Here is a 27632-nt window from a genome sequence, read left to right on the forward strand (position 1 = left end):
TGAGTTTATTATTATTCTCCTCCTGGCTATTTTCCACATCCCCTTCATGCATCTCTTACTCCTCATGAAGTCAGTCATTAGCAATTTCAACCACATTCTTAGAAATAACTTCAGTTCTGTAGCTCAGACCTTTGGTCCTGAACAAGCATCTGTCTCTTGAGAATCTGAACATCCATAGGGTCCTTATGTGCCCGCTGATCTCAGGACTTGACTGCCGCCTCCCCGAAAACCTGACTCCCAATCCTTACCCTCTGTGCTTTAACCCTTGGGGACAGGAATTGACTGCCTGATAATATGTCCAGGGGCAGAGGTGGTTCAGAGTGTGGGCTCTGTGCTGTCAGGGCCCAAACTCCGCTCTGCTGCATATGCACCGGGTGACCTCGGACAAGTTATTCATGCTCTGTCTCACTTTCTTCTTCTGTAAAATGGGATTTATAACAGTACCTGCTTCATTGGTCGTTTTGAGGATTAAGGAGTTAAAACACGTAAAACATTTAAAATAATGCCTAAAACCAGCTTTAATTTTCTATAAAAGCTAGCTGTTGCTGCTGTTCTCACTGTTCCTGTTGCTTCTGTCCAGTTCCCTAAGAGCACTGTGAACGGTCTTCCCTGGACTTCCCTAAAGCCCTTGCTCTTCCTTTCCCTGATTCCCTCATAATAACTTGTTGGGTCTCTGCTCAGACAGCCTTCTTAAAACCATGAGTCCAGGACCACCTGCTTCTTCAACTTGCTCCCATGGCATACGCTGTGTGGTCAGTACTATCGCTGACCATTTCTGCATCGTTATCTTCTCCATCCTGTAAACTCTGGGGCTCACCACTCGACTCCCAGTGGTCAATACTTAGCACACGGCAAGAGCGCAAATATTTGCTTAACGAACAATGAAGTCATTCTCTTGCTCCACCAAACCTGTCCCTCCTGTCCTCTCCACTCATGACATCCCTACTGGTACAAGCGCACAAGCCTGAAACCTCGGATCATCCCGAGTCCCTCCTCCTTCCGTAGTAGCCAGTCGCGCATCATCTGATAATCTCACCTATGTGCTTCACCCTCCTCGATGACATCCTCATCCACAGACTGAGACCTGAATTTGTCTCCCCGAAGCTCCCGTCCCCAATCCAGGCCCAGGCCGCACCTCCACAGTTCCTCCTCGGTGCTCTCCCGTGCCAAGCCTGCACGTGAGGACTGGCTATCCCGCCTGGACTCCACAACTCTGTGCCTTCGCTCAAGCACACAGTCTGGGCTGTTCCCTACCTTCCTCCATCTGGGCACATCCAGCTGTCTCTTTACGGCAAAACAAACTTGAGGCTCATTCTTCCCCGCAGAGAAGACTTCAGGTAGCTCTCACGGTTCGCACACCTGTGTCTCCGGCCCTTCATAATAACTCCTCAAGGCATGTGCCAGTTCTTTATTCTGTGAGTTAGCTCTGCCTAACACCCAGGACACAAGAACGGTGTCTCTTTCTTTCAGGAGATATTACTAAGCACCTACTGTGTGTCAGGCTGTTCTTACTCATGTGTATATTCCAGCATGTAAAGCAGATTTTGCTATAATAAAGATGCGCAGTAAATGACTGTGCAATTGAACAATACTCTTGTTTTATGAAAAGGAGAAACAAATGTATTTTTACTTTAATAACTACCTTACCTTTCCTTCTCAAAAAGGTGAATGGTAGTTTATCTTCTAGATTTAGTGTAGACTTCACATTTGGAAACAACCCTCCAAGGCCCCGTCAGGGGAGCTAGCTACGTACTGACCTGCTCCTCCAATGCCAGGCACACACCACCGTGAGGATAAGGGTGCTAAGCACCATGACGAGCACCGGCACCAGGACCGCAGCCAAGGCGACATCTGCAAACACATCAAAGGCAGACTCGGGAAGGGAAAGCGGGAAGGTTCCCCAGGTCATCCCTCAAAGCTTTTGTGTCTCAAAAGCTACCGTTCACAATATTTATGAAATGAGGCTGGGCAAGTGTTGGTAATGGCAGAAGCCTTCACAGACACGTGGAAGTCTCTCACACTATTTGCTTCACCTTTGTACACGCTTAAAATTTTTCATTGTGACTTTTTAAATCACCAAGACAAACTGAAAGGCAAATAAAAAACTCAGAAAATATCTTTCTGAATATGTGGTAAAGGATTACTATCATTTATATATTACAGAACATCCAAGTCAAAAACAAACAATAGAAAAATCAGAGATGATCGAGCAATACAAAGAAAAAACACAAGTGGCCATTCAACATGTTAGCATTACTAGTAATCACAGAAACAGAAGTTAAAGCAAGAATGAGATGCCATTTCTGTTTATCGAATTGGCAAATATTTATAACAATTGCTAGGAAAAGTTATTAGGAAACAGTTATTTTTATAGGACTTTAAATTGATACTTTCTGTATCACTTTGGGGCAATACGTATAAAAATCAATTTACTTAGCAATTCCATGTCTAGAATTTATTCTTAGAAAAAAAATTAAGACAACATTCAAAGATGCATTTTTAAGATGGTCTATTTCTGTATCTGCAAAAGAATGAAAAACTGGAAATAATCCAAATGCTCAACAATGAAAGGGAATAAATACATCACGGTGTCCTCATAGTAAAATATTATCCAGCAATTGGAAATGATATTGCAACATGATGGGGAAAATATTTATAGACAGGGGAAAGCAACAACGTAGTGTTAAGTATAAAAAAAAGCCAATGTGCATCAACAGGGCAGAAAGTGACAATGCTTGAGCCTGCAGGGACCAGGAGATCATTTAATCCCCTTATCTCCCTCCACAGATAAGGTAGTCTGGGCCCAGGTACAGAAAATGGTCCACCTCAGGTCATTTGAGCCATCAGTTTCTTCCCTAATCTGGCAACCCTGTCCCAGCAACTGCTGATGCCTGCTGGGGGCTAAGCACCAGACACTGTGTTGGGCCTGACCCACAGCATCTATTGTACCCTTATAAATATAGCCAAAAGAGAAAAAGAGGCTGCTGATACAGGAGCAGGAGAGGATAACGCATAACCTGAGGCCTCTGATGGCTGGGTGGATAGGAACACGGGCAGAGGTGGATCAGCCCTGGGCAGGACTAGGAACTCCGTTCTTCAACGCAGCGGAAAGAGGGTACAGGTGAGTTTGCAGGCTCCACAGATTGGGAGTGTTCTTCTAATTGCTTCTACTTTCTTCATAAAGTTGAAGAGGTAACTGAGAGTAACTAAAGAGTCTCTGGGTCAAGGGTTTGAAAAATATGGAAAAGCGACTGTTGAGAACAGAAAGAGCTAACCAGAGAAACAAAATGACCATGGGCTGGTGCTGAGGGCCCCCCGGAGGGAGGATTCAGGAAGACACAGGGGCACAAATCTGACCATGATATGATTTTCTCCAGCATCACTCTCAGCCTGGATGTAAAAATGGAAAAGAAGTGCATAAAACAGGCATCATCACTCAGGCTAGAAAGCACTAAGAATTCAGAAAAATAAATGTCCCTAAAAATGTATAACTGGAGAGAGAACCATCAGGTTCAGGTGGATACAGGTCGATTTAATCAGAGGTTTAAAAAATCTGCTTAGGTTCACAAAATAATAAAACATCTACACAGTACCATCCCACAGAAAAGGAGACAAGGAATCTTTAACTGGAAAGACCTCTACATTCTTTTATTCTTTTGAAGAATCCTAGCTCTGGAAGAAAATGCTTTAAGGATACTTTTAGTCTTGAGATTTTAAGATTCTATAATCAGATTTTAAGACGAGCAATACTTTAAATGGCTGTTCTTCCATCCAGGCATGTGGCCTGGAATTCTGCCCAAACAGATTTCTTCTGCAGACTGGTAAGAAGCTTTGTGGGACACTGAGATCTCATCTCTAAGAAGTCTTGCTTCTCTTCAGCAGCATGAGAAAGAAAATGGTCTGTTTAGAAAATACCTTAGAAGAAGTGAAAGGAAGTGACATGTGGAAAGCTGGGAGAAAGTTATCTGCATCGGGCAAATTTTCAGAGTGAATAAAGTTCTGTGTGGCACAAGTTAGTTGGAATGAATTACTTCCTCGTCTCTGCATGGTCCTGAAAATGCTTTATCTGCCAACACCGAAATTAATTCCTCTGACACTGATGGTTTTTTCTGAGTCCAACTGAAATTTTGTTTTTCAACAACTAGTAAAATCAAAGTACTATGTTTCATACGTGTTAATACCTTATTTATCATTCATAAAATCTGAAAGTAAATCCTACTACATTTATATTTATAACCGGAAAAAACTGACGGTAAACATTTTTAAAACAGAGAATAAAGTTTTTTAATGAACATGTTAACTCACAGTACTTTTTAAAAAGTGTTAGTTTTCACCAAAACTTATTTTTCACCCCCCTTCCCTTTTGCCACCAAATTTTCTCTCCAACAAATTAATATATAACGAAAATTATATATATTTTCTTAATATATATAAGAAAAAACGTTTGTTTCCTGCAATGGTTTTAGTTATTTTTTAATTTTTTTTTAATGTTTATTTATTTTTGAGACAGAGAGAGACAGAGCATGAATGGGGGAGGGTCAGAGAGAGGGAGACACAGAATCTGAAATGGGCTCCAGGCTCTGAGCTGTCAGCACAGAGCCCGACGCAGGGCTCGAACTCACGGACCGCGAGATCATGACCTGAGCCGAAGTCGGCCGCTTAACCGACTGAGCCACCCAGGCGCCCCGTTAGTTATTTTTATAAATAGAGACTACTTGTGTTTGGCTGTGGTGGGGAAAAAAAATCACAAGAGAAGACCCAGAATATAGCAGCCATCTCTAAATATTTAAAGAAAAATTCTACATGGCACTGGAGAAGAGAAATCAGAGCGATGCAATCAGTCTCTTCTCTAAGGTAAGGAGTAAACATTTTTGGCTCTTCTTAAAAAACACAGTGAAGAGGAAAAGAAGCTGAGGGTTTAAAAACCGGACGTGTTTCTGAAAATTGAAATTACAAGCAAAATAAAACGCGACCACGTAACGGGTGCTAATGTGGGGGCCTGGTACCTTTGGTTACATTCGGAGTCACGGTGGTGTTTCGGATATCAGGAGTGGCAGTTGTTTGCTCCGTCTGTGCAGGAAACTCATTGCTACTACGAGGCTGTAGTGGCTGAGTAAATTTGGGGGCTCGACCTTGAAGAAAGTTTCAAATACTCTTTATTCTTTTGTCTACAACAGCTTGATTAAAACAAAGTTTTTTTTACAATGCTTTTAATATGTTTTTGGAAAATTATACCACAATCCAGGGACCACCGCATTCTCACACATGAAGCAGGCATACCTTTGGCTATTTTTGGAGGGGTTGTGGTGTTTCTGAGGTCATTGCTGTTTCGAGGAGGTGGAGTTTGAGTAAGTTTTGGAGGACGACCTTGAAAAACGGTTTAGAAAAGTTGAGACATTTTGCTTATGAGAGTCATAGTTAAAAAAAGTCATTTAAATGTCTTCAACGTTCCCTAGAGTAGTTATTTCTGCTCAGCGATTTTAAATCTCGGAGAGCAATATGTCAGAAGGATAAATATACTATGCATTAAATGTACAAACTTACTAGGATTTCTCACTTTTTGAGATAATTATATTCTCTTAAAATAATTTCCTTAGTGAGGAGAAAACAGAGGAGGTGAATAATGTTTAAAGCTACAGAATTGTCATCACAGTCTGACACACTACTCATTCAAGTCACTTAAGAAACATTTGAGGGCCCACTGCATGGGGGCATTCTGGTAGGTTTTGGAGATACAATAGGAAACAAAGTATTAAAATATTATGTAATAGCAGGGAAGTTATTTCTGCTTCTAATTTATTCAGAGGAAAAGGCACTTGGACTAAGCTTACTGTTATAATCATCAGTGTTTGTGATACAGTATATTATGCTACATGAGTCCTGATTAAAAATTAAGATTGAGACTATGCCTGAAAAAAATCGCATTATATTATCTCATCGATGATATTCTCTCTTCTTCCACCTGTAACCTTTGAAACCATTCTGATAACTAAGTTTTTAATAGAATAATTATTTCTTTGTAAAATTTCTTTAAGAAGATATTATAATTAAAAGCTAAACACTCACATTGTCGTTTCTTATTTTCTCTGAGAACAGCAAAGCCATTTTAAATGAATCCAGTAAAAATAACATATCTTAAAACATACTATCACTTTACCTTTAGGAATAAACTGACATCCAAGAAGTTCCATTTTCATGGCAATTTTCTGCTGCCATTGGGTAGGATTCACTCTAATAAAACGTGCAATAATTGGTGGCAAAAAGTTATTACGCACATCCTGGTGATAATCTTTGTTTCCTTGAAATATCTTTAAAAAACAACAAAAAAATGGTACTTTACATCAGCAGAGGTCAGGGCTAAATTGTTCCACTGAAACATGTTTTTGTTTTTTTTTTTTGCTCTGGGCCTTAAATCAGATCTGTAAGGTATGACAGTAAGAATTAATTTCTCACAAGATAAATGAATCATAATTTGGACAAACTATTAAGAAACTGCACATTCTTCATCAAAAACTTATAAAAACATTGAATACGAAAATGATTTTAAGATGATTCAAACATAACAAAAATGTTAACTTGGCAATTTGGGAAGAGGGCTTTAATTCCAATGAGTCAGTTTAATTTCATTAATAAATCAGTAATTCTAGTGTAATTACCAGCTATTTAAATATATTAATGTTCTTTTCAAAGTAAAGCATAAGTGAACATACAATATCTTAGAGGAAATGCTTTACTGTGTACTTTTCATAATTTTTCTTTCAGAAGAGAGAAAGTGAACGCACACTAAGGAATACATAAGTTATATACCTCCACCTACTGGATAAACTACATAAAGACACTTCCCACATTAACCATTTTCATCTTGTGTTGCTATCTGAACCAGAAAAGTGATTCTGAAACACTGCTCCCTGCCGAATATAATGATCTTAGGTAAACAGCAACAAATGTATTACAGGTATCATATGAATAGTCTTTAGATAAAAATACTATTTCAACGGACTATCCCATTCCCTCAACCATTTCAAAGAAATAATGCGAGTATGGAACACTGCAAGAGCTCTTATTTACAAAACATTTTCATTTAATTAACTCAAATGTTCTTCATGACAGCCGTTTGTAACAGGCAGAACTCAGAAAGCTGAAGCTCACAGAATGTAAATGGACTGCATAACCAGTCAATGATACGAGCAGTGACTTGAGTCTCTGTCTTCTGACTTAATTACAGGGCTCCACTAAGCAAAAAGTTCTTGCTCCTTCAGGCTAAATCACCTGGCTAGTTTCTAAAGACTATTACTAAATCGGTATCTGCCTAAAACCAAAGTACTTTCTATCTTATCAGTTCATGTTGCAGCAGATAAATAAATGTTTAGCTCTTCCATCAAGTCATGTCTGGATATTATGGCTGTTTTATTTTGGCTGGTTCATATAGCATTAGACTAAACTTCTAAGACGTGTTAATAGCCTTCATTTTCTACAAGGGCTGAAGTTGTAACAGTCTCCACCACAGATAGTTTCTTTACATGCAACTGAAGATTTAAGGGGAAACTCTCGACAGATCCTAGAAGTCTCTCTCTCTCTGCAGTTCTCTTCTTTATTTCCTCAGAAATAAAATAAAAGCAATTATTTGTTGTCTACTGTATTAGTGGAACAGGAACAATAGTTTAGACATAAAAACTAACCCTGAGATCTTACTCCACACTGGAGTTTCATTTTTATAGAAAACCTTAAAGGATAAAGATTTTATATGAACTAAGTAAAAAAGACTTGCTCTGATCTTTGACCATTTATTATAAGACCCTGTGTGTAAAGAGGTCTGTAAGGTGTCATGAGGATAAAAATGGAAATGGAAGTCAAAGTTCCCACTCTCAAGGAACTTAAATTTTACTGGATATTACCACACACAAATATGGCAGCTATTTAAAAGCAACATGTTATCAAGTTGTATATACATTCCCTTTTTTTTTTTTTTTTTTTTTTTTGCTGGTTAAACATTTATTTTGAAAATTCATTTGGTGATTAGATTATAAACAGAAAATGAGCTAGTATCTTCTACTTTTTATCATTTCTTTAAGCTCTGAAAAACCACAATAAGATACAATGTCATACATATGGACAGAGTAATACGAACCAATGCTGAAAGAAGAGCTGGGGATGTTATTCTCTGAGTAGGTGTGATTCACCAGGACTTGGTCAAGGGCTTCAAGTTAGTACTATGAGCACCTCCTATGTGCAAGGCACTTCAGAGCCGTGAATCTGAGCTTCTAACACCAGATTTCCGGAAGAGCCACCCACACGGCAGCCAATCAGGATTTCTATGCCAGTGGCCTGTGTGTCTCCTGGTTTATTTCCGGGGCCAGGAGCACTCCTTGCCTGAGGCTTGGTTCTTCCCCTCTGAGAAGTCATTTGCTCTGATGCAGATGCCATGCCAAGGGACAGTGACTCGTTCAACCCTCACCACTGGGTTGGCAGCATATCAGAGCTGAAGCTTTCATCAGGGGGTTCTGGGCTTTGAAAGGAAGGACAACATTCTATTGTTCTTTAGGTACATTCCCATCTTCTGAAAAGAAAACCAAAAGCTGTCTCAGTCTGTATGTGCTCATCATGCATGTGTGCATGCTTATTTAGAAAGGGTGTGAAAACAGAATATACCAATTACTCTGGTTGGAGGTAGATGAGGGAGCAGATGGGCTAATGTAAGTGAGCCAAGAGATTGGTATTTTATATAATTCAATGTAAAGACTTCTACTTCTATCCAGGACACTAATAGAGATTAAATTTATTCTTTGACCTAAACATCTGAAAAAATTAGATACAATATATAAAACAATGGTTTTTAAACGTGGGACAAAAGGCAGTACAGGGCAATATTCCCTGAGAGAAGAGAAACACACGAGGTGAACCCTTCTATTGCCCCAATACTGTCTGGAGAGAGCCTTCGTGTCTCAGTGAATTGAGAACACAAAGCTCAGAGATGGAGAGGCCAAGCCAGCTAGAATTTGCAAGACAGGGTATAGGAGAGAAAAGAACTGCAGAGAAAGAGAGACTTCTAGGATCTGTAGGGAGTTTACCCTTAACTCTTCAGTTCCATGTAAGGAAACTATCTGTGGATGGGAAAAGAACCACTGAAAAGGAGTCCTTTTCAGGGTTGGGAACAGCACATGTTACCAACAGATAGTGTGAAGAAAACTCATTTATACATGGGACTTTGGGTTGAGTACTTGGAACACTATTGTCTCTGTAGTAGAAAAAAATCTGAACTAAAAGCTGCTCAGGTCCTGCCTAACAAAGCTAAAATGTAAACCTTAAAAAGACCAAATAATCTCAAGTAACCTAACTGTATACCAGAGTAAAGCTAAAAATATTTGAGTAATAAAAAACACTAGCACCAAACAGTGTAAAAGTTCACAATGTCTGGCAACCAATCAAAAATTACCAGGCATGTAAATATTTTAAATACCCATCAACACAAAAAGACCCACATGGGAGCACCTAGGTGGCACAGTTAAGGGTCCAACTTTTGATTTTGATCTCACAGTTTGTGGGATCAAGTCCACGTCAGACTCTGTGCTGACAGCGTGAAGCCTGCTTGGGGTTCTCCCTCCCTCTCCCTTGCATCCTCTCTGCTTGCTCCCGCTCTCCCCTCTCTCTCAAAATAAATAAACTTAAAAAAGAAAAAGACCCACATGTGACACATTAGTAGACAGAATTAGCAGATAAGGGCATTAAAAGAGTTATTACATACTCCATATGTTTTAGAGGTGGAAAAAAGCATGGGAATGTTCAGGAGAGACTTGAAAGAAATTTTTAAAAGCCCAAAACTGAAAATTTCGAGGTAAAAATACAACACAGAAGATAAAAATACACTGGACAGGATTAATAGATTAGATGTTACAGAACAGATTAGTGAACTTGAAGATAAAACAATAGAATTTTCCAAACTAGAACAAGGAGATTAAAAAAAAAATGTGTAGAGCACCAGTGAATTTTGAGACATCTGCAAGAGTCATAATATTCATGTAGTTAGAATTAGAGAAGCAACATATTTGAGAAAAAATGGCCCACAGTTTTCCAAATTTGATGCAAATTATAACCAACAGATCCAAGAAGCTCGAAAAAGCCCAAGCAGGAGAAACACGAAGACAACTACACAAAGGCACATCATAATTAAACTGCTTAAAACAGATGATAAAAAGAAAATCTTAAAAGCAGCTAAGGAATAAAAAGGCACATTACCTATTGAGGAACAAAGGAATTCTCACTGGAAACAATGCATACCAGAAAACAATGGAGGGAACGACGACATCAACCTAGGTTTCTATACTTAATGAAATTATCTTTCAAAAATGAAGCAAAAAAGAAAGTCTTTTTCAGAAATATACTTCAATAGTGCTAGATGTTTTTATAATAGGAGCATGGATAATTCTTATAATTTCAAAAAATTAACTATATTCCACAAGTATAACAAATATTCTACAAATAAGTACAGATGTGCTCAGAGTAAAAAGTAGCCAAGTTTGGGGTTTAGCAGAAGATAAGTATAAAGACAATACTGTTATATACTCAATGGGTAGAGCCTCACCAAAGATGAAGGTCATGTGATATCAAACAGAAGAGAGGGAAGACAACCTTGAATAACAACAGAAGAGTTTAGATCCATATGACAGATTATAGGAAGCCCCTGGAGTTTTCTGACTAGAGAGATAAGAAAAGTGGTAACTGAAGATATATTAGCAAATCATACATATGATAGAGAACTGACAGCATCATATAGTTGAAATTAAACTCAGGGAAGTTTCACTAAAAAAATTGTGCTTACAATTTCAATTCTAGGTGATAAGAAATCTACCCTCCTTGAGCACAAGGATTCGCCCAGTTATAAGATCTTCATGGTGGATCACGAGCCAGAGGTACTTCTGCCTACTCCCCATCCCTTATCATCTGCTTTGGACCATTTCTGCATTATCACAGCCTACTAACTAAAACAACAATTTCATTACCACAGAAGTTAAGAAAATTCTTCAGGTAGGAAAAAAAAAATAGAAGTTTCCTAAGACAAAATTTGGGGAGGTAATCTTGAAATGAACTTTCAAATCTATATCCTATACTATAATGTACTTTTGCCTTTAGCTTTTGTCTTTTGTCCCCCCTGGCCTACAGAAAAGAAATCTGGAAACAAAATTAGGCTCTCCATCATTCTTTGGATTAATAAGAAAATCTTAAGAAATTACAAGTTCATTTTTAGGATTTCTTTTTTTTTTAAGTTACCACTACTTACTCAAAGTCATTCATGTAGGCTCTACGCCCAAATTCACTCATTCATGTAGATTCTACGCCCAACGTGGGGTTTGAATTCATGATCCTGAGATCAAGTGTCACATGCTCTACCACTGAGCCAGCCAGGCAGTCCTCCTTTTTTAGAACTTCTTCATAAAGTATCTAAACAATTGAGTTAAAAATGTAGCGAAAAACATCAGAAAAGTACTTACCCTTAAAATAATTAAAAAGGACCTGGAACCACTAAGAATTTCCTAACCACAGTTAGAAGAGTAAAGAAAGCTAAAAACCAACACAAGGTAAAATAACCAGAAGAAAGCAGAGGCCAAATGATAGCCAACGTTAACATCACACAGGAGAGCTTCCTTGATTTTTGGTAAAGACCCATTTTTAAAATAAAACCTTGATAATCATTTTACCTTGTCCTGCTCCACACCAGGCTCTCTGTACACCGTCCATCTCTGTCCATCATCGCTGTATAGAATTCTGTAGGCTGACACATAGTAATTGTGTTCCACCATGGTGGAGCCAGTGGTTACAATGCCTAAGGAACGCAGAGTGGCTTTCATTAGTGTGCCCGATCTGATCCTTGAAGTTTGTTAAGCATTGAAGCCCAAATACCTAAAGTGTACTGTCCAGACATTTTTGCCAGTAGCACATTACCGTCTCTAAGGGCCAGGTTTCATTATAATAGTAAATAAATCTTTGGCTCTGTTCCCTTGTAGAGACACATGAATTATGGGTGTACATAAGGAAAGGACTATTCTGTTTTGACAGCTTGTGTTCACATCATTGTAAAATATATCTTACCTACCAAGTAACAACGACCCCCTGGGAAGGAACAGATTAAAACGATTCTTTTTTTCAGAACCAAATCGACATAAATCTTTAACAAAAATTACTTAACCCAATTCTAATCAATTATTCTAACCATCTGATGAACTGCTCCAAATAAATTTGTATTCAGCACATGAAGAGTATAATTTATAGCACTTAAAATGAACTCCTTGAACATAAATTTCTTTTAACGACTATAAGAGATGTCAAGATCACTTAACTGAAACAGTACCTTAAAAGAATCTTACTACAATGAAAAAGCAAAGTTAATAAAAATCAAATACCAACCCCTCTCCTCTGCCATGTTTCATAAAACCACCTGGAGTAATATTTAACACCATACAATTACATTTGCAGTGACCTAATTTTCTATGAAAATCTTCGATGCTATCAGGTTTCTGAATAAAATCAGAACCAGGAATCATTCTAGAAAAGTATGTCTCCCAACCTGTTATCTTCTTTTCTTTATTCAGATCTATTTGTAACCACTGATACTCATCAGCGGCAAAAGCAGCCCAAGGAGGTCCGGGTTGCTTCAGCCTGGCTTTCTCGGGTTTCCAGCTGTTCTCCCGCCCTGTATGGTCAGTCCACTCCAGCACAGACGATGCTGTTATCTGCGCATCGGCAATCACCCCGGATTCCATCCCCAGTGTGCCGTAACAGCCTGAAACGACAGAGACAGTAATGTGGTTGCCAGAAATAAATTCAAAATCTGTATAAATGTGCTCATTGGAAACTTTCTATTGTACATGTAATTAATATATACTATGCTAATAACACACTGTAATACAGAAATTTCAAAAGTAGGCGATGTTCTTGGTTCTGTCTTTGTGTCTTGTCAGGAAATGGACAGACATATTTATTCACAAGCAATAGCCATTAGTTTAGCAGCAATGCATTATCCTCTTCCTGGGACACTGTCTTCAGACCAGTGGATGACGCACTCCCTACTGCCTTCAGGTGTTTGCTCAGGTGTCACTTTCTCCACGAGGCCTTCCCTGACTCCACTTAAAACTCCAGACCAGTCCCTCCTGCACTGCCTATCCTCTTTTCTTGACTTACTTTTCTACATTTTCTATAATATTATAAAGAGTTATTTATAACTTATTTATAATTTATTATTTATTTATAATTTATCCACTGTTTCCTGTCAATCTCTCAATACCAGTATTTAAGCACCAGGAAAGGAGGATTTTGTCTATTCTGCTCACTTTTGTTTCACTAGCACCAGAACAGTGCCTGAAAAATCAAAGATGCTCATAAATATATTCTGTTGAATTAATTACTTGTTCAGACATAGTGAAAAAAATCACCTGTCCTAAGGAACTTCCCAATAATATAAAACTTTCAGTTATTCCATCCATTGTATTAGTGTGACATATGAAAAAGTGCAAAAAAAACAGCCACTGGCATACTGCATGACAGTGTTTAAAAAATATTAACAACTACACAATTATAGTAGGTTACAAAGTCCATGAAAGGCTTACCACTTGTCTTAAATGTAAAAAGACTTGTAGATAAGTGTCCCCTGAAAGAGAGAAAGGTTTTTCTCGGTGACACTCATATATTGACTTCCCCATATTTGTCTTAGTAAAACTTTTTCTTTTGTTTTTATTTTACTATATAAAGAACTAAGGATAGTCTATGGCCATTAAACAACAGATACTGTTCTCAGCCCCCCCCCCCCAAAAAAAGTCTGATTTCAAAACAACTTCTGAAATCAGAATAACAACTTCTGAACTCAGCATAAACAACTTTCTCTACAAGTATCTAGTGCCTGTATCACACATGAAATGTCCAAGTATGCCCATGTAACCTTTAATATGTACTTATTTTATTTATCTTTCATGGAAATAAACAGTTTCCTCAAACTTTTATGTGTCATTTGCTTTTGTTGCAAGTATATTGTAACTCTCAGAGAATGAGGCTCAAGTTTCCTGGGGTAAACAGAAAAAAAGCTGGCTACAAATAAGAGAGCTTGCACTTGTTACAGGAATAAGCACAGCTCAGAACAAGTTTAAGCTGCAACCCAGCACCGCATCTGGATTTCAAAGTAACAGGCAAGTTAAGTGCCGTGGGAAGAATGGAGGGGGAGGGGAACACGTGACTAGTTTACCAAGGACTCTAAAGAACCTGGGGGGGATAAAATCATCAGTGTATGCTCCTGACTTCAGCACAACATTCAAACCATTATTCCAAATGGATGTGACCCACCCTCATTTTTTTCTTAAGGTATGAAAGGAAGAGAACTGATGAAAAAAATTCTTTCTAAAGGTAGAAGAGGGGAAAGGAATGAAAGAGTCTGCGTAAAATCATCTAGAAGAAACCAAGAGATGGAAAGGTAGCTAAGTCTATACCAGGGATGGGCAAATGATATTTCATACAGGGCCTATTTTGTATGGCCAGGGAGCCAAAAATGGTTTCTGCATGGTTAAAAAGCTTTAAATGAACCGAAAAAGAGTAAGTGACCAGGGACATGTGGCACATAAAGCCCAATATATGTGCGAGCTGGTCCTTTGCAGAAGATGTCTGCTGGCTCCTGTATTATACCGTCATGGACACAGATTATGCTCTCATCTTCTGAATGAAAACTGCCCTAGGACCTCTGAAGAGAAACTGGCCTGCTTTCAATTAGGCTTAGTATTACCTACAGGACTAAGCCCATCTAAGAGGCAAGATTTACAAAAACAGATCCCAAGTATTACATTTCTATTTAATGTTTCAACTTTTCTTGCTTGTGATGCCTATTCGGTTTCATAAAACTGATCACTGTAGTAACCATAAAAATACATTCTTAAAATATTCTCTTTGGATTAGGGGAGGATTCGTAACACTAGGTCACACAGGCTGTAAGAAACAGAGCACTTATGCCTCCTGATCTTTAAAATGAAATAAAAATTTGGCCACAGACTTTTAGACCCTTACTCTCGACACTGTTTAAGCACTCAGGAAAGAACAAATCATCCTCCTAAATGACTACCTTTCTGATTGAGAACATGCCAAGGTAGTGGAACCTGGCCTATATTCTTCAGGATATTCAGACAATCAGCACACAAAGATGGGAGTGCTCACCCCACCGTTGTGATTCCATGAACACCATTAACAGTGATGTTGCTCAGGTCTAACTAGTCACTATCCCACCCCTGCCCAACCCTCTTATCGTCAATAACACATATACTTACACCACAGATGTGACGTTGTTAGCCAAAGAACTCTCATAATACGGGATACCTTTACTAATTACAACACTGATTTGGCCACCCAAAATGTTTGACACTACTCCTGCGTGCACACCAGCCATGCACAATGGTGAGGACTTGAAGAAAGGAGAAATAAAAGATTAGTATTTAATTTTCTTTGGGTAATTTATAAACAAGACACTCCTTTCCTCGAGAAAGGAGTTGACCCGGGCAGTATTCTCAGTAAATACAGGATTAGTGATGTGATAACAAAGAACAGACTTATAGCACAAGAATGAAACATTACATGATACAAAAAAAATAATAATAGTCCCTTGAAAATAAATTAAGATTAAAGATATTCAATCGGTACACATCAACCTACTCTGGAGTTTAAAAAAAATAAAGTTAAATCACAACATTAACAAAAGTCTGTGTTACTGCGACTTACATCTCTGTATCCATGAGGGATTGTTCCAGAGATCTCAGCAAAAGGAAGCAAACAACCAGCTGGGCAGTACTTACTGTGAAATGAAAACAAGTTCAAGGGTATATACAGTGTACTTTCTGGGGGAAAAGAACAAAAACCACATATTCATTTTTCAGCTCATTTAAAAAGTATAATCTCACTGCCCTAAGAGAAGCACCACTTCTAAAAAGCCTTTTTTTTTTAGTTCATAATGAATGGTAGACATTTTTGCTATATGATCTATTCATATTTAATATGAATTTAATAGCTACAAGCTATTCTATTTTGTGAATGAACCACAATTTATTTTACCAACCTTCTACAAATCAAATTTAAGTTGACTTAAAAATGTTTGGCATTTATTCATTTATTTACTCATTCACCCACCCATCTACCCACTCAACACATTTATCTGAATGTCTATTTTGTTGTCTGTTAAGTGCTGGGCTGTGCTAGGTACTGGGTTTACAAACATCAGCCAAATAAATATGCCCCCATTTTCACTATGTCTATGCTCCAGATGTCGGGGGAAGGACGTTAAACTGATACCTAAATGAGTAATTAGATTATGATTTTGCTATGAAGAAAAGGTGCTCCCTGAAATAAGTAGGAGAAAGCAAAGTTAATAGAAGTAAAAAAGTAATACAAACATGCAGTAAATTTACTATGTGCCGAGCAGCCTTCTGAGTACCTCAGGTAACCCACACAAGAACCCTAATGGTAGATATCATTATTTTCCTCATTTTACAGATGAAGAAACTGAGAAACAGTGTGCCCAGGTCCCGCAACTGGGAACTGCCAGGTGGGCTCCCGAGTCTAAGTTTTTATACCAGGCTCTGCACTGCCTCAGTCAGGAAACAGGGCTCTGAGGAAGTGAAGCCTCATCAAAGGGAGGGCAATGCACCCTCATGGACAGGAACAGCAGGCCATGAAGCAAGGGGGCCTGTGTGTGTGTCATCAATGGAGGACGACCAGTGCAGGTAGAGTACAGTGAGCACTGTAAAACTAAAAGGGTAACATTAGTTTGAGAGAAGCTGGAGAGGTAGGCAGGGGCCAGATCATGCAGAAGCCTTGGGAGCTATGGTGAAGAGTCTGGAATATATTTCTAAGTAAAAATGGGAAGTCAATTAAGGATTTTGACAGCTTATACACACAATCCGATTCATATTTCCAAAAAGGATTATTCTGACTCCTGAGAAGAAAGAGACTGTAAAGAACTACGAGTGGAAGCTGAGACATCGTTAGGCTGGTAGTGCCATAGGCCAGGCAAGAGAGAACGGCAGTTTGCATTTGGGTGGTGATGACGGAGCTGAGAGGAGAGGCTACAAGACCCTCAGGCAGGGCTGGGTGCCACACACTGATGACAGAGCCACCTCTGCTGATCGGGATCCTCCCTGAGTGCTGAATAGAGTACCCATCCCTCACAGAACTATTCTGGAAGACAACATAAAGGTTGTTCTTTGGGGAGTTCTTTGGGGAGTGGCAGCAAGCTGGGGGGGAGGTTAGTGACACAGCTCTTACAAGATGGGAATAAATTTGCCAGGCAGAGAGTAAAGCGATTCTAGGCAAAAGTTCAGACAGCTCAGAGCAGTGTAAAGAATCCAGAGCCGTTTCAATATAAGTACGTAAGATGACATTGGAAAATTGGCCCAAGAGCTACTTGTGAAGGATCCCGAAACCAGGCTAAGGAATTTGGATGACATCTGCCCTAAGAAGGAACTCATGAAGATTTTAAAGTAGGGGGATGATCAGACATGTATTTTAGGATGTAATTTGGCAGCAACGTGAGTGGTGGAATAGAAGCCAGCAAAGGTTAGTCCCAGCCGAGAAAAGAGACAAAGAAAGCAGCGAAACAGTAGTAGAAATGCTGCCTGGGCAAGAACACTGAAGAATTCAGTCCCAGCCGAAATCATTCTCTTCTCCTTTTTGAGAAAAGATAAGTAACGCCTCTAGCTTCATTAGCAGTTTTGCCAGGCTTTGAAAAGCAACTAGTTCTACTTTTAAAGTATATTAAATTATACTTTCATTGTAGAGAAGATCCAAATGCTACAATTAAAGCAAAATTTAAACATGGCTACTCAATGGCTTTAAATAAGCTCTAATTTGCTGACATCTTAGAGCAATGATTATGTGTCATGTGTGTGACACATACATTAATGTGCATTATCTTTAGTGTATAAAGAATAATGATGAAGTAGATGAAGAATAACAGTGAAGGGAAAAAAGGTTACAAATATAGTCATACCTGAACTCAGGTTCCAAAAAACTGGATGCAGTGTCTAAACAAGTAATTAGATCTAGAAAAACAAAAACAAAAAACAGATTCAATAATACATACTTTTACTGAACACCAACTGTTCCCAAATCCCAAATCATATTGTTCTAAATTTTAAATCTCAACAGCTGTCAAGGTAGTACTAATAACTTTTTACAAATTTTTGTTGATTATGATTTCCTTGATATAAAGTATCTTGATTTCTAGAGCTCTGTCTCTCCAATACTGTTTGCTACCACATCACCTCATTGAGTCCTGTATCATATATATAGAAGTTACACAGATGAGTGTAATTTACAGATATAAAGTGACTTCTACAAAATATAGCTCCTGAAAAAATAAAAACTTTTTCATTATTGTATAGCTTAAAAAACGATCCTTTGCTAGGTACACACAAGGAAAACAGTGACAAAAGAGAGGTGAATTAATTTTGTTGCTCTAAGTAACTAAAATCTAGTCCATGGCCAGGACCAGCAGCACCAGCATCTTCTGGGAACTTAACAGCAATTCAAACTCTTGGATACCTTCCAGACTTACAGAATCTCTGGATGTGGATACTCAAAAATCTGCTTTAACAAATCCTCCAGGGAATTCTTAAGCACACTAAAGCTGAAGAAGCCCTAACCTAAATAAGACGGAACTTCAAAAATTTAACATTTCTATCTAGAAACCAAATCCGAGCAAGAGGTAACTTGTTTCGTTAAGACTTAGCTCACAGACTGGGTAAAACGTGGCTTTAGGTTCAAAGATGTCAATGGCTTCCTTCTGCTCTTAGCACAGAGGGCAGAGCTGTCAACATGTACCACAGGTCTTGAGGTGCCTCGTCCCGCCTAAGTCTTGTTTTGTACCTGTGCACAGGTTTCTTGCCACATCCGCCCTCTTTGGTTCCTTGGGCACATATTGCTCTCTTGACCAAGAATGATTTTCTACTGTCCTTTAGCCTTGCTGGCTTAACTGCTGCATCCTCACAGAAGCTGTTCCTCACTTTCACAAGTCAAACACCTTTAGCACATGGTAGGCACCTAAGGCTTTTTGTTTGTTTTAACGAATAGGTGACTATTACATGTTGCCAAAGTACCACGTGTTATGTAAGAACAATCCGTTGACGTAATCACGGAGCTATAAGCAACATCATTTTACGATGCCTAGTCTATGGACAGAAAAGGCTTTTAGTCCTCATCTTTGTATCTATTGTCAGCAATCACAGCATATGGCCTAACAGGAAGCTTTCAATCAACATTAATGAATAAAGGGATGAATAAAAGTCTGTGACTGTTGGCATGTTTGGCTAAGTCCATTCTTGGATAGCCTGTATAGAGGAAAACCTAGGCCTTAAGGCAATCACAAAAGTAAGTGGTTTACATATAAATTCTTGGCCAAACAACTGAGCTGAGGGTGACAATACACTGATGAGAGAACACCCCACATGCATCCTAGCATGCTGACGGATACAAATGTTTGTTAAATTAATGGGCACCACAGCAAGCATAGCATCACTGATTATTCTAGCTTACAATTCTGAAGAAATTATCACCCAAACGAAATCTGAAAGACCTAGAGCTAGTAACTGTTATGCCAATAGAAAAGTGATTATTTTGAAAGTGATTACATGGATTCATATCTACACACCATAGACACTTGAATAATAATTAAATCTGTGTTTTAGGAGTTTAAGAGAATACATGCCTGGATAGGGGTTCACTAAGACCTGGCTGAATGGGAAAAGCAGACACACTGAATTGCCTATACCCTGATTATTCCTAATTACTCCACACTGTATCAACGAGAACTGATTTTCTGCTTTTCTGCTCTACCAAAAGAGTTTCTAGCTTCTAAGATTAGAGGTTCAACTTCTAAAATTAACAGCCTGGGATGCAAAGGTACCTGTGTGGTCCAACATGGCATTCAAGCCACAGGAAGACTGCCAGCTGGCCTCATTACCTTCAGGCCACATGCCAGAATGCTGGTCAACTATGGATATACTTGATCAGAACAGGGTTTTATTATAAGTCCATGCAGAACTGAAATTCCAGATTATGCCATGCATATGTATGCAGCTCACTTGACCTTGCTTTCAAATTCCATGGAGGCTCAAAAGAGGTCCCTAGGAGGAAAATAGGAATTCAAAATGGACAGCTATGAGGACAGCCAAGAAGACTAAAGACAGAGAAAGGAAATCATGATTACAAATATTAAGCTTTACAACTCCACAAAGGCAAAGAAAGAAAACATGGAGCGGGCAATTAAGAAGCTTTAAAACGTCTTTCCTGAAAGCTTTTCCCAAGTAAACAATCTTCCAGAAAACCACTATTACTACAAACCTTCTAGCTAATAAGAACACAGCTGAGGCAAGATAAATAGAACTCAAAAGAAACCATCTGCCTAAGAGACTTCTGATAGCAATGTATAAGAAATTATATAAATGGAACAGAAGAATCCAGAAATAAGTTCTAAATTTAAAGTCAGCTGATTTTGACAAGGATGCCAAAACAACTCAGTGGGGAGGAAGAAAGGTCTTTTTAACAAACGGTGCTGTGAAAAGAGGATATCTACATGCATAAGAATGAAACTGGACCCCTACCTCAGATCCCATACAAAAATTAAAGGGGATCTAAATTTAAGAGCTAGCACTATAAAACTCTTAGAAGAAACTAGAGGTATAAATCTTGATCTTGGATTAAGCAATGTTTTCTTACATATGATACCAAAAGCATTATAGTCACACAAAAATACATTAATTGAATTCTATCAAAATTAAAAACTTCTGTACTTCAAAGAATGCTATCATGAAAGAGAAAGATAATCCACACAACGGGGGAAAATATATATGAAAATCATATAATCTGATAAGGACCTAGTATCCAGAATACATAAAGAATTATTTCAACTTGATTTTAAAAAAGACAATCAACCCAATTTAAAAATGAGCAAAGGATCTGAACAGACATTCCTCCGAAAAAGACATACGAATGGCCAATAAGCACATGAAGATATTCAACATCATTAACCATCAGGAAAATGCAAATCAAAGTCACAATGAGATACCGCTTTATACCCACTGGGATGTCTAGAATCAGAAGGACAAATAGGACTTGGAGAAATTGGAACCCTCATGCACTTCCTGAGGGATTTTTAAATGGTGTAGCTGCTTTAGAAAAGAGTTTAGCAGTTTCTTAAAAAGAGATTACATATGACCCAGCAATTCCACTATTAGTATATACACAAGAAAACTGAAAATATGTCCATACAAACACTTCACAAATGGTCATCAACTAATGAATGGAGAAACAAAATGGGATATATCTACACAATGAAATATTATTCAGCCATCAAAGGGAATAAAGTACTCATATATGCTACAACATGAACTCAAATACACTAAGTGAAGATGCAAGTCAAAAAAGACCATACTGTCTGACTCCATTTATATGAAATGTCCAAAATAGGTAAATCTATAGAGAAAAAATCAGATTCGTGGTTACTGAGGACTGGAGAGGGAGAGGGTTAATGGGAGATCACCACTACTGACTATGGGGTTTCTTTTGGGGTGATAAAAATGTTCTAAAATGGACTATAGTGGTGGCTACACAACTCTGAATATACTGAAAATCAGTCAAGTGTAGTGAGTAGGTGAATCATATGGCATAATAAAATGATAATAAAAAAATTTTAAAGTGAAGAAAAAGATGCTATTATAAAAGCAGTAACAGTTTTCCTTTATATAGAGCACATCTGCATTGAGGGATGAAATAAAGCATAGTAAAACAGTCAGGACTGGCAGTTCACTTATTTATTCATTTGTTCACTCAACAAATACTTAGGTAAGTATGTATGATGACCAGGTGTTGTTCTAGGTACTAGAAATAAAGCAAAGAACACTCAGACAAAAATCTCTGCATATAGGGAGTGTATGTACCTTTTGTGGGGTGATAAGAGAAAACAGACACGAGTATGAAATGGACATACTATTATTAGGTGATAAGTGCATTAGAAAAATAAAGAAAGGAAGGCAGTTACGAAAAGTTAAGGGGTTCCGATTTTAAGTAGCATGGTCAGGAAAGACCTTACTGAGAAGGTGGCAGGAGGTGAGGGAGTGAGGCATGAGGTACGTGGGTAACGGAGAATAGGCAGAGGAATCACAAAGGCCCTGAGGAGGGAGCACGCTCAGCATGGTGGCTGCCAGAGTGAACACTGGGAAGAAAAGTAAGCGATGAAGTCAGACAAGGAAAGAGAAGCCAAATCCTATAGGGTCTTGGAGGTAAGGACGTTGAACAAAGAGAGAGGAGACTTTCATTCTCATGCTCACCACTGGGCTGAGAGTAGGTTGAAGGGGAGATGGGGAAGAAACAAAGGTCAGCAAAAAAATCTCCTGCCATAATTGAGGTAACTTGAATTGGAGTGGCAGGAGTGGAGGTGTTGAGATGTAGTCCGACGCTGATATTTGTTCAAATATATTCTGAGAAATGGCCAAAGGATATAAAGTTTGAGAGAGTCAAAGACAACTCTAAGGTTTCTGGCCTGAGCAAAGTGAAAGCTGAACTTACTATATGTAAAGTGCTTAGGCAGTGATTTTAATAATGATAAAGTACTCATCGCGAACTCAACTGTCATGCTAGATCCACTTTCAAAGTGCGAGACAATATATAATTTGCTCCGTTCTTAACTAGGAGCTTCTGCATGGGATTAAAAAAAATCCAATATTAAATACATACAAGAGAGTATTTATAATATACATATTATTAACAAAACACTAAACAGAAGTTATAGGTTCTGGGCCATAGAGAGTGGCAGCAGTGGTGTGCAGAATACCCTCAGCGGTTCTGCGGAAGCTGACTGGCATTCTATTCTCTTTTCCTTATGCAGCCCAAGGGAGACCTGGCATCTGCAGTGTAGATGCTACACTAGTCTGAGCAGTACAGTCCAACCCAGAGTGAGTGTCATCATGATTCCTAGAAACAGAATTCCCCTAATATCTGCCACCTTCCTTAACCCTGGAAGGCTCTCTAGAAGACAAAGGCCTCAGGTAGGGTTTTGAAGGCAGAATCATGTAATTGTGAGGAAGAACAGGAGAAAATGCAAGAACAAAGGCAAGCCAACAGTCAACAACAAGATGCCAGATTTCAGTTTTCTTAATGAAAACACCAACATCAGACTTTCTAAGATAGCTCCCAACTTAGCAATATTACTGTCAGCCATAACTGATAACCTATGCACAAGTTCGCTTTTAATTTAAGTACAATTAAACGTTTTACCAGTACATAAAAACTACACAGGCTGGGGTACCTTATAATTGCCCCATGAAATATTTATTTAAACATGAATCTAATGTTAACCCATACATAACACCATAGAAATATGAAATATTTTAGAAGTTCAAAAATCAATTAAAAAATAGCACACTGGTTACTATCTTAGGAATATTTTCCATTCACGGCACTGGCCATTTCTGTGAATGCAAAATTATGAAACAGATTTAGATTTTCCCCCAATTAATACTCGGTTTTGTGTTACTGAATGAATTGAAAACACTCTCAGCAGTGTTAGCACTGTGACTAACAACAGAACACCAACTATATTAACTGCAGGGTATAATTTTTGTCCAGTGAAGGAAAGGTAGCTTGAGTACCTATATTCATTCTAACTCAAGAAAGCATAATATATCATAACTAAGTTACTCTATTTGACAGAAAGAAGAAAATATATGAAGACGACGACGTATATTCCTCTCCTTTATTTGCTCTAATGTTCTTTAACAAATTTCCCAGAGCCTGAAGGAACACGAAGTCATGCTTTCTAATTCAGCAATCTTGCACTGTAGGTGTGTAGGTACTTTGTTCAAGTGCTACAGGATGCAGGACAAGACTCTTCTTGTTGCTAAGTTCTCCCGCCAATATTACTATGTGACCTTGGGCCTAAGTCTTTGTTTCTGTGATAGGAACCTGGCATTAATCTGTACCATCTGCAATTTAGTGAAGGAAAACTTACATATATAATAGAACAGAATTTACTGTGATTCAGAATCAAATAACATTTACTCAGTGGCAGATATTAAATGAGGTATTTTACATCTTCTTTTATGTACTACGAGTAGAGATGAAATCTTATGTTTCTCTTAGAAATATTACACTGCCATCTATGGAAGCTGAGTCTACAGTAGGAGCTTAGGTGAAAATAGTCAATGCTTCCTTAGGGACGAAGCAGGCATGACTGAGTTAAGTAATTAACAACTTAGGCTATAAGGTGTACCTACATGTGGTGAATCAAACCCTCTTCATACCTAAATTCCTATACATGTATATTAAAAAACAAATACAAGAATATTAAAAATATATAAATATAAAATATATGGCATTAAGATATAAAATATTACATTATTAATATACACAAGATATTAAGATTAAAAGATTATAAAACATTAAAATTCTTCTGTGAACTACACGGTATCTAAGGCACTAATAAATACCATCAGTAAGAGCAGCAGTGAAAAATTATGTCATTGGGTAATGGAAGACACCACACAAACACGTACTTACTCCCTTCAAAGCATTACTAACTCACTAAAAAAATGAAACACATACAAAACACTAAAATCACTAAGGCTCTTCAGGTTATCTGTCAACTTGGAATAAATTCTATCCCATAAATGGAATCACCTCTTTGGGTTAACAATCTCCTAGATTGTTTTTAAATGCTCTTTCTCTGCAAAATTGTTAAATTTACTGGTCAGCACCTTTCTTCTACAAATTGACACCAAAATACAGATATTTTTCTGCATGCATATACATCGCATAATGTACACAAACACAACACATATACATTTGTGTGTAAATAAGGATACATCTGAAATATGCATATAAACTGAGACTTCATTAATAAAATCTCACTTAATAGTTTAAAAGTTTTAAAATGTTTGCCAGATATGACAATAACAAAAATTAGGGACATATCAGAAACACCAAAAACAGAAAACTAGCTTAGTACTCAAAATACAAAAGTTTGTATAAAAATTACTGTACAATTAAGGTAGCAAACAATCTTAAGCAACCCATGCTCTATTTTTAAAACCAAAAGCATCCCATGAAAAAAAAACAAAAACATACAAAGCAAAACAAGAAAACACAAAACAACCCGTTACAGAAATCTGCACCCTGTTACAAAGTAGTCCTCTATTCTGTCCCATTTCATTTACAAGTTGATATAACCTAATGTAAGACAGAAAAAAATGGAAAATATTTGCAAAGAAAAAAAAGGTGGTTAAAGAAGGTAGCAATCAGAAAACTTTTAAACTATTGGTGTTAATTCTAGGAATAATCTAACATGTAGCAACAATGATCCTGTCAAATGGGAGTATTTCCTAGGCCCAGCTGTTGGTAACTTGTAAGCAGACTGTTATCAGATGGTAAGGGGTCAGCAAGCAATAAATAAACAAGTGTTTATGAATTCCAACTAGAAAGTACATTAATAACTACATTGGTTCGTTTTATTTCGCATGAAATTTTAAGCTATTTACTGTTTTTCCCAACAAAAAAAGTACAAACTTTAATATGACCACCACAAAATTCTGGACTGGTGAAATCTAAAACAAACAGGTTTAACATTAGTTTTTAAGTGATGCATTCACATTCTACAGAAGGAGAATCTATCAATTCCCCGCTGCGCGTGCACTCACAGACACACACGCCTGCTCCTCTCACTGATGACACATAACAAACACAGACTGCCTTAAAGGACCTGAAGTCTTCCATGCAAATGCAGATGTATTTTCTGAGCTCACTGTCCTACAACTAAAATAACTTAAAAAAAAATTATGGCCCAGAGTCATCCCAGAAATGTTGAGTTTGTCCTAGAAGCTGGCTAATGTTGAACAGATTCAAAAACCAGGAATTTGGATCACTCACCTATAAAATTTATTTTATTTTCAAGTCCAGAGGTAAATGCTATTTTTAATTTTACATTTTAGAATAAAAATGTCGGTATCACTTATTACGATAATGGATAAAAAGATCTGACTTACTGACTCTGGACCTCTGAGCAGCTGGTTTTGCATCTCTCAGTAGGACCAGCTGTAACTCAGGAGTTTCCCTCTATGGAACTTCTCACCAGCGGTTGCTAGCATGTCTAAGATGGCTCTAGGGTCTACATATTTCTTCAACTGCAGAAAGTCTAGTTGGAATTTGATGGAATTACACCAACTCAGAGTAGAAACACCAGTCCTCTAATAATTACTGCACGTGTTAATATTTTTGCCTTTCCTTGCTACCCAGCAGGGACACACAAAAACTTTTCACTGGTATTTACGATCTTTCAAAAATGAGGTTTACAGGTAAGAAAGAGAAGAGATAACCGGCAATGGAAAAGATTGGAAACTACTGGTCAAAAACCATTAAAAGTAACAGAGTAATGAAACCTTAACTGGACACAAAAGTGAGGAGGACAAAGGTACAGTGTCCTAGATACGACCCCAGCATTGCAGCAGTTCAAAGATTCATACAAGAGGGCTTCTTTATGTCCAAAGCCTCTTACTACCACTTAAACTCATGTAGGAAGAACCTTAATTCTTTAAAATGTTTCCTTGGAGAACACAGGTCTGATTCTCAAGTTTTTAAGAAGAATTAGAATCTGGCTTAACTGTAGAGTCACATTTATAACAAGAACTCTTAATTCAGTCATTTCTGACCCAGTGTCCTCCAATAGCCTCTTAACTGGACTCCCTACTATTATTCTTCCCTGTCTTCAACTCATTCACAGAGCAGGGAAGGTCATAAAAACAAACAAAAACACAAATCCAGTCATATCGCTACTACCCTGCTCTAACAGCTTCCATGTCCCCTTAGGAAAAAGCTCCAATCGTGACATTTTCTATAAGGCCCTGAATAACAGAGCCTACTCACCACTCAGTCAACTCCACGTTAGCTGAGCCAGATTCTTTTCCGGCTTCTCTGAAGCTCCTTCCACAGGGCCTTTGCATTTGCTGTTCTCCTCCCTAGAATGTTCTTCTGTCTAGAACCTCCCAATTAATCCTTGGGTTCCCACTTAAAAGTGACTTCCTCAGAAGAGTTTGTCTTTTTACCAATCTTCCACTCCTCCAACCCTTCTGGCCTCTTTTTTTTTTTTTTTTTTTTTTTTGAGAGACAGAGTGAGACAGTGCATGAGGGGCAGAGACAGAAGGAGACAGAATCCTAAGCAGGTTCCAGGCTCTGAGCGAGCTGTCAACCCAGAGCCTGATGCAGGGTTCCAACCCATGAACCATGAGATCATGACCTGAGCTGAAGTCGGACACTCAACCAACTGAGCCATCCAGGCGCCCCATTTCTGGCCTCCTCTTGTCGGAATGTTTCCTTCATCATACTTATCATAACTGCAGCTGAGTTACCATGTGTTTTTTTAGTGTTTAGTTTTGAGAGAGAAAGAGAGACAGAGTGTGAGTGGGGGAGGGACAGAGAAAGAGGGAGACACAGAATCTGAAGCAGGCTCCAAGCTGTCAGCCGAGAGCCTGAGGCAGGGCTCAAACCCACAAACAGCAAGATCATGACCTGAGCCAAAGTTGGATGCTTAACTGACTGGGCTACCAAGGTGCCCCGAATTACCATGTGTTTAA

The 27632-nt window shown here is 38.2% G+C and overlaps 2 protein-coding genes across 5 annotated transcripts in view; one reads left to right on the forward strand and one right to left on the reverse strand.

Moving 5' to 3' along the window:
• ST3GAL6 (ST3 beta-galactoside alpha-2,3-sialyltransferase 6) overlaps window positions 1–12917 on the forward strand; it is an 84924-nt gene extending 72007 nt beyond the window's left edge. Inside the window, exons 12-13 of one of the 2 annotated variants that reach the window (XR_006299338.1) lie at window positions 10831–10907; window positions 12585–12917. The gene's annotated coding sequence lies outside the window, so the exon portion shown is untranslated. The remainder of the gene's footprint in view (window positions 1–10830; window positions 10908–12584) is intronic. The other variant, XM_043593946.1, reaches the window with a different exon arrangement.
• Window positions 1–27632, reverse strand: part of DCBLD2 (discoidin, CUB and LCCL domain containing 2) — an 88198-nt gene that overhangs the window by 9434 nt on the left and 51132 nt on the right. For all 3 annotated transcript variants that reach the window (XM_043593938.1, XM_043593941.1, XM_043593940.1), the window contains exons 4-13: window positions 18005–18056; window positions 15742–15814; window positions 15294–15427; window positions 13599–13639; window positions 12560–12775; window positions 11694–11818; window positions 6158–6308; window positions 5281–5367; window positions 5007–5132; window positions 1758–1851 (exon numbers count right to left, since the gene is read on the reverse strand). In XM_043593938.1, the coding sequence (XP_043449873.1) occupies window positions 1758–1851; window positions 5007–5132; window positions 5281–5367; window positions 6158–6308; window positions 11694–11818; window positions 12560–12775; window positions 13599–13639; window positions 15294–15427; window positions 15742–15814; window positions 18005–18056 (1099 nt within the window). The remainder of the gene's footprint in view (window positions 1–1757; window positions 1852–5006; window positions 5133–5280; window positions 5368–6157; window positions 6309–11693; window positions 11819–12559; window positions 12776–13598; window positions 13640–15293; window positions 15428–15741; window positions 15815–18004; window positions 18057–27632) is intronic.

This window comes from Prionailurus bengalensis, chromosome C2 (assembly GCF_016509475.1).
Source record: "Prionailurus bengalensis isolate Pbe53 chromosome C2, Fcat_Pben_1.1_paternal_pri, whole genome shotgun sequence".
Lineage (NCBI taxonomy): Eukaryota > Metazoa > Chordata > Mammalia > Carnivora > Felidae > Prionailurus > Prionailurus bengalensis.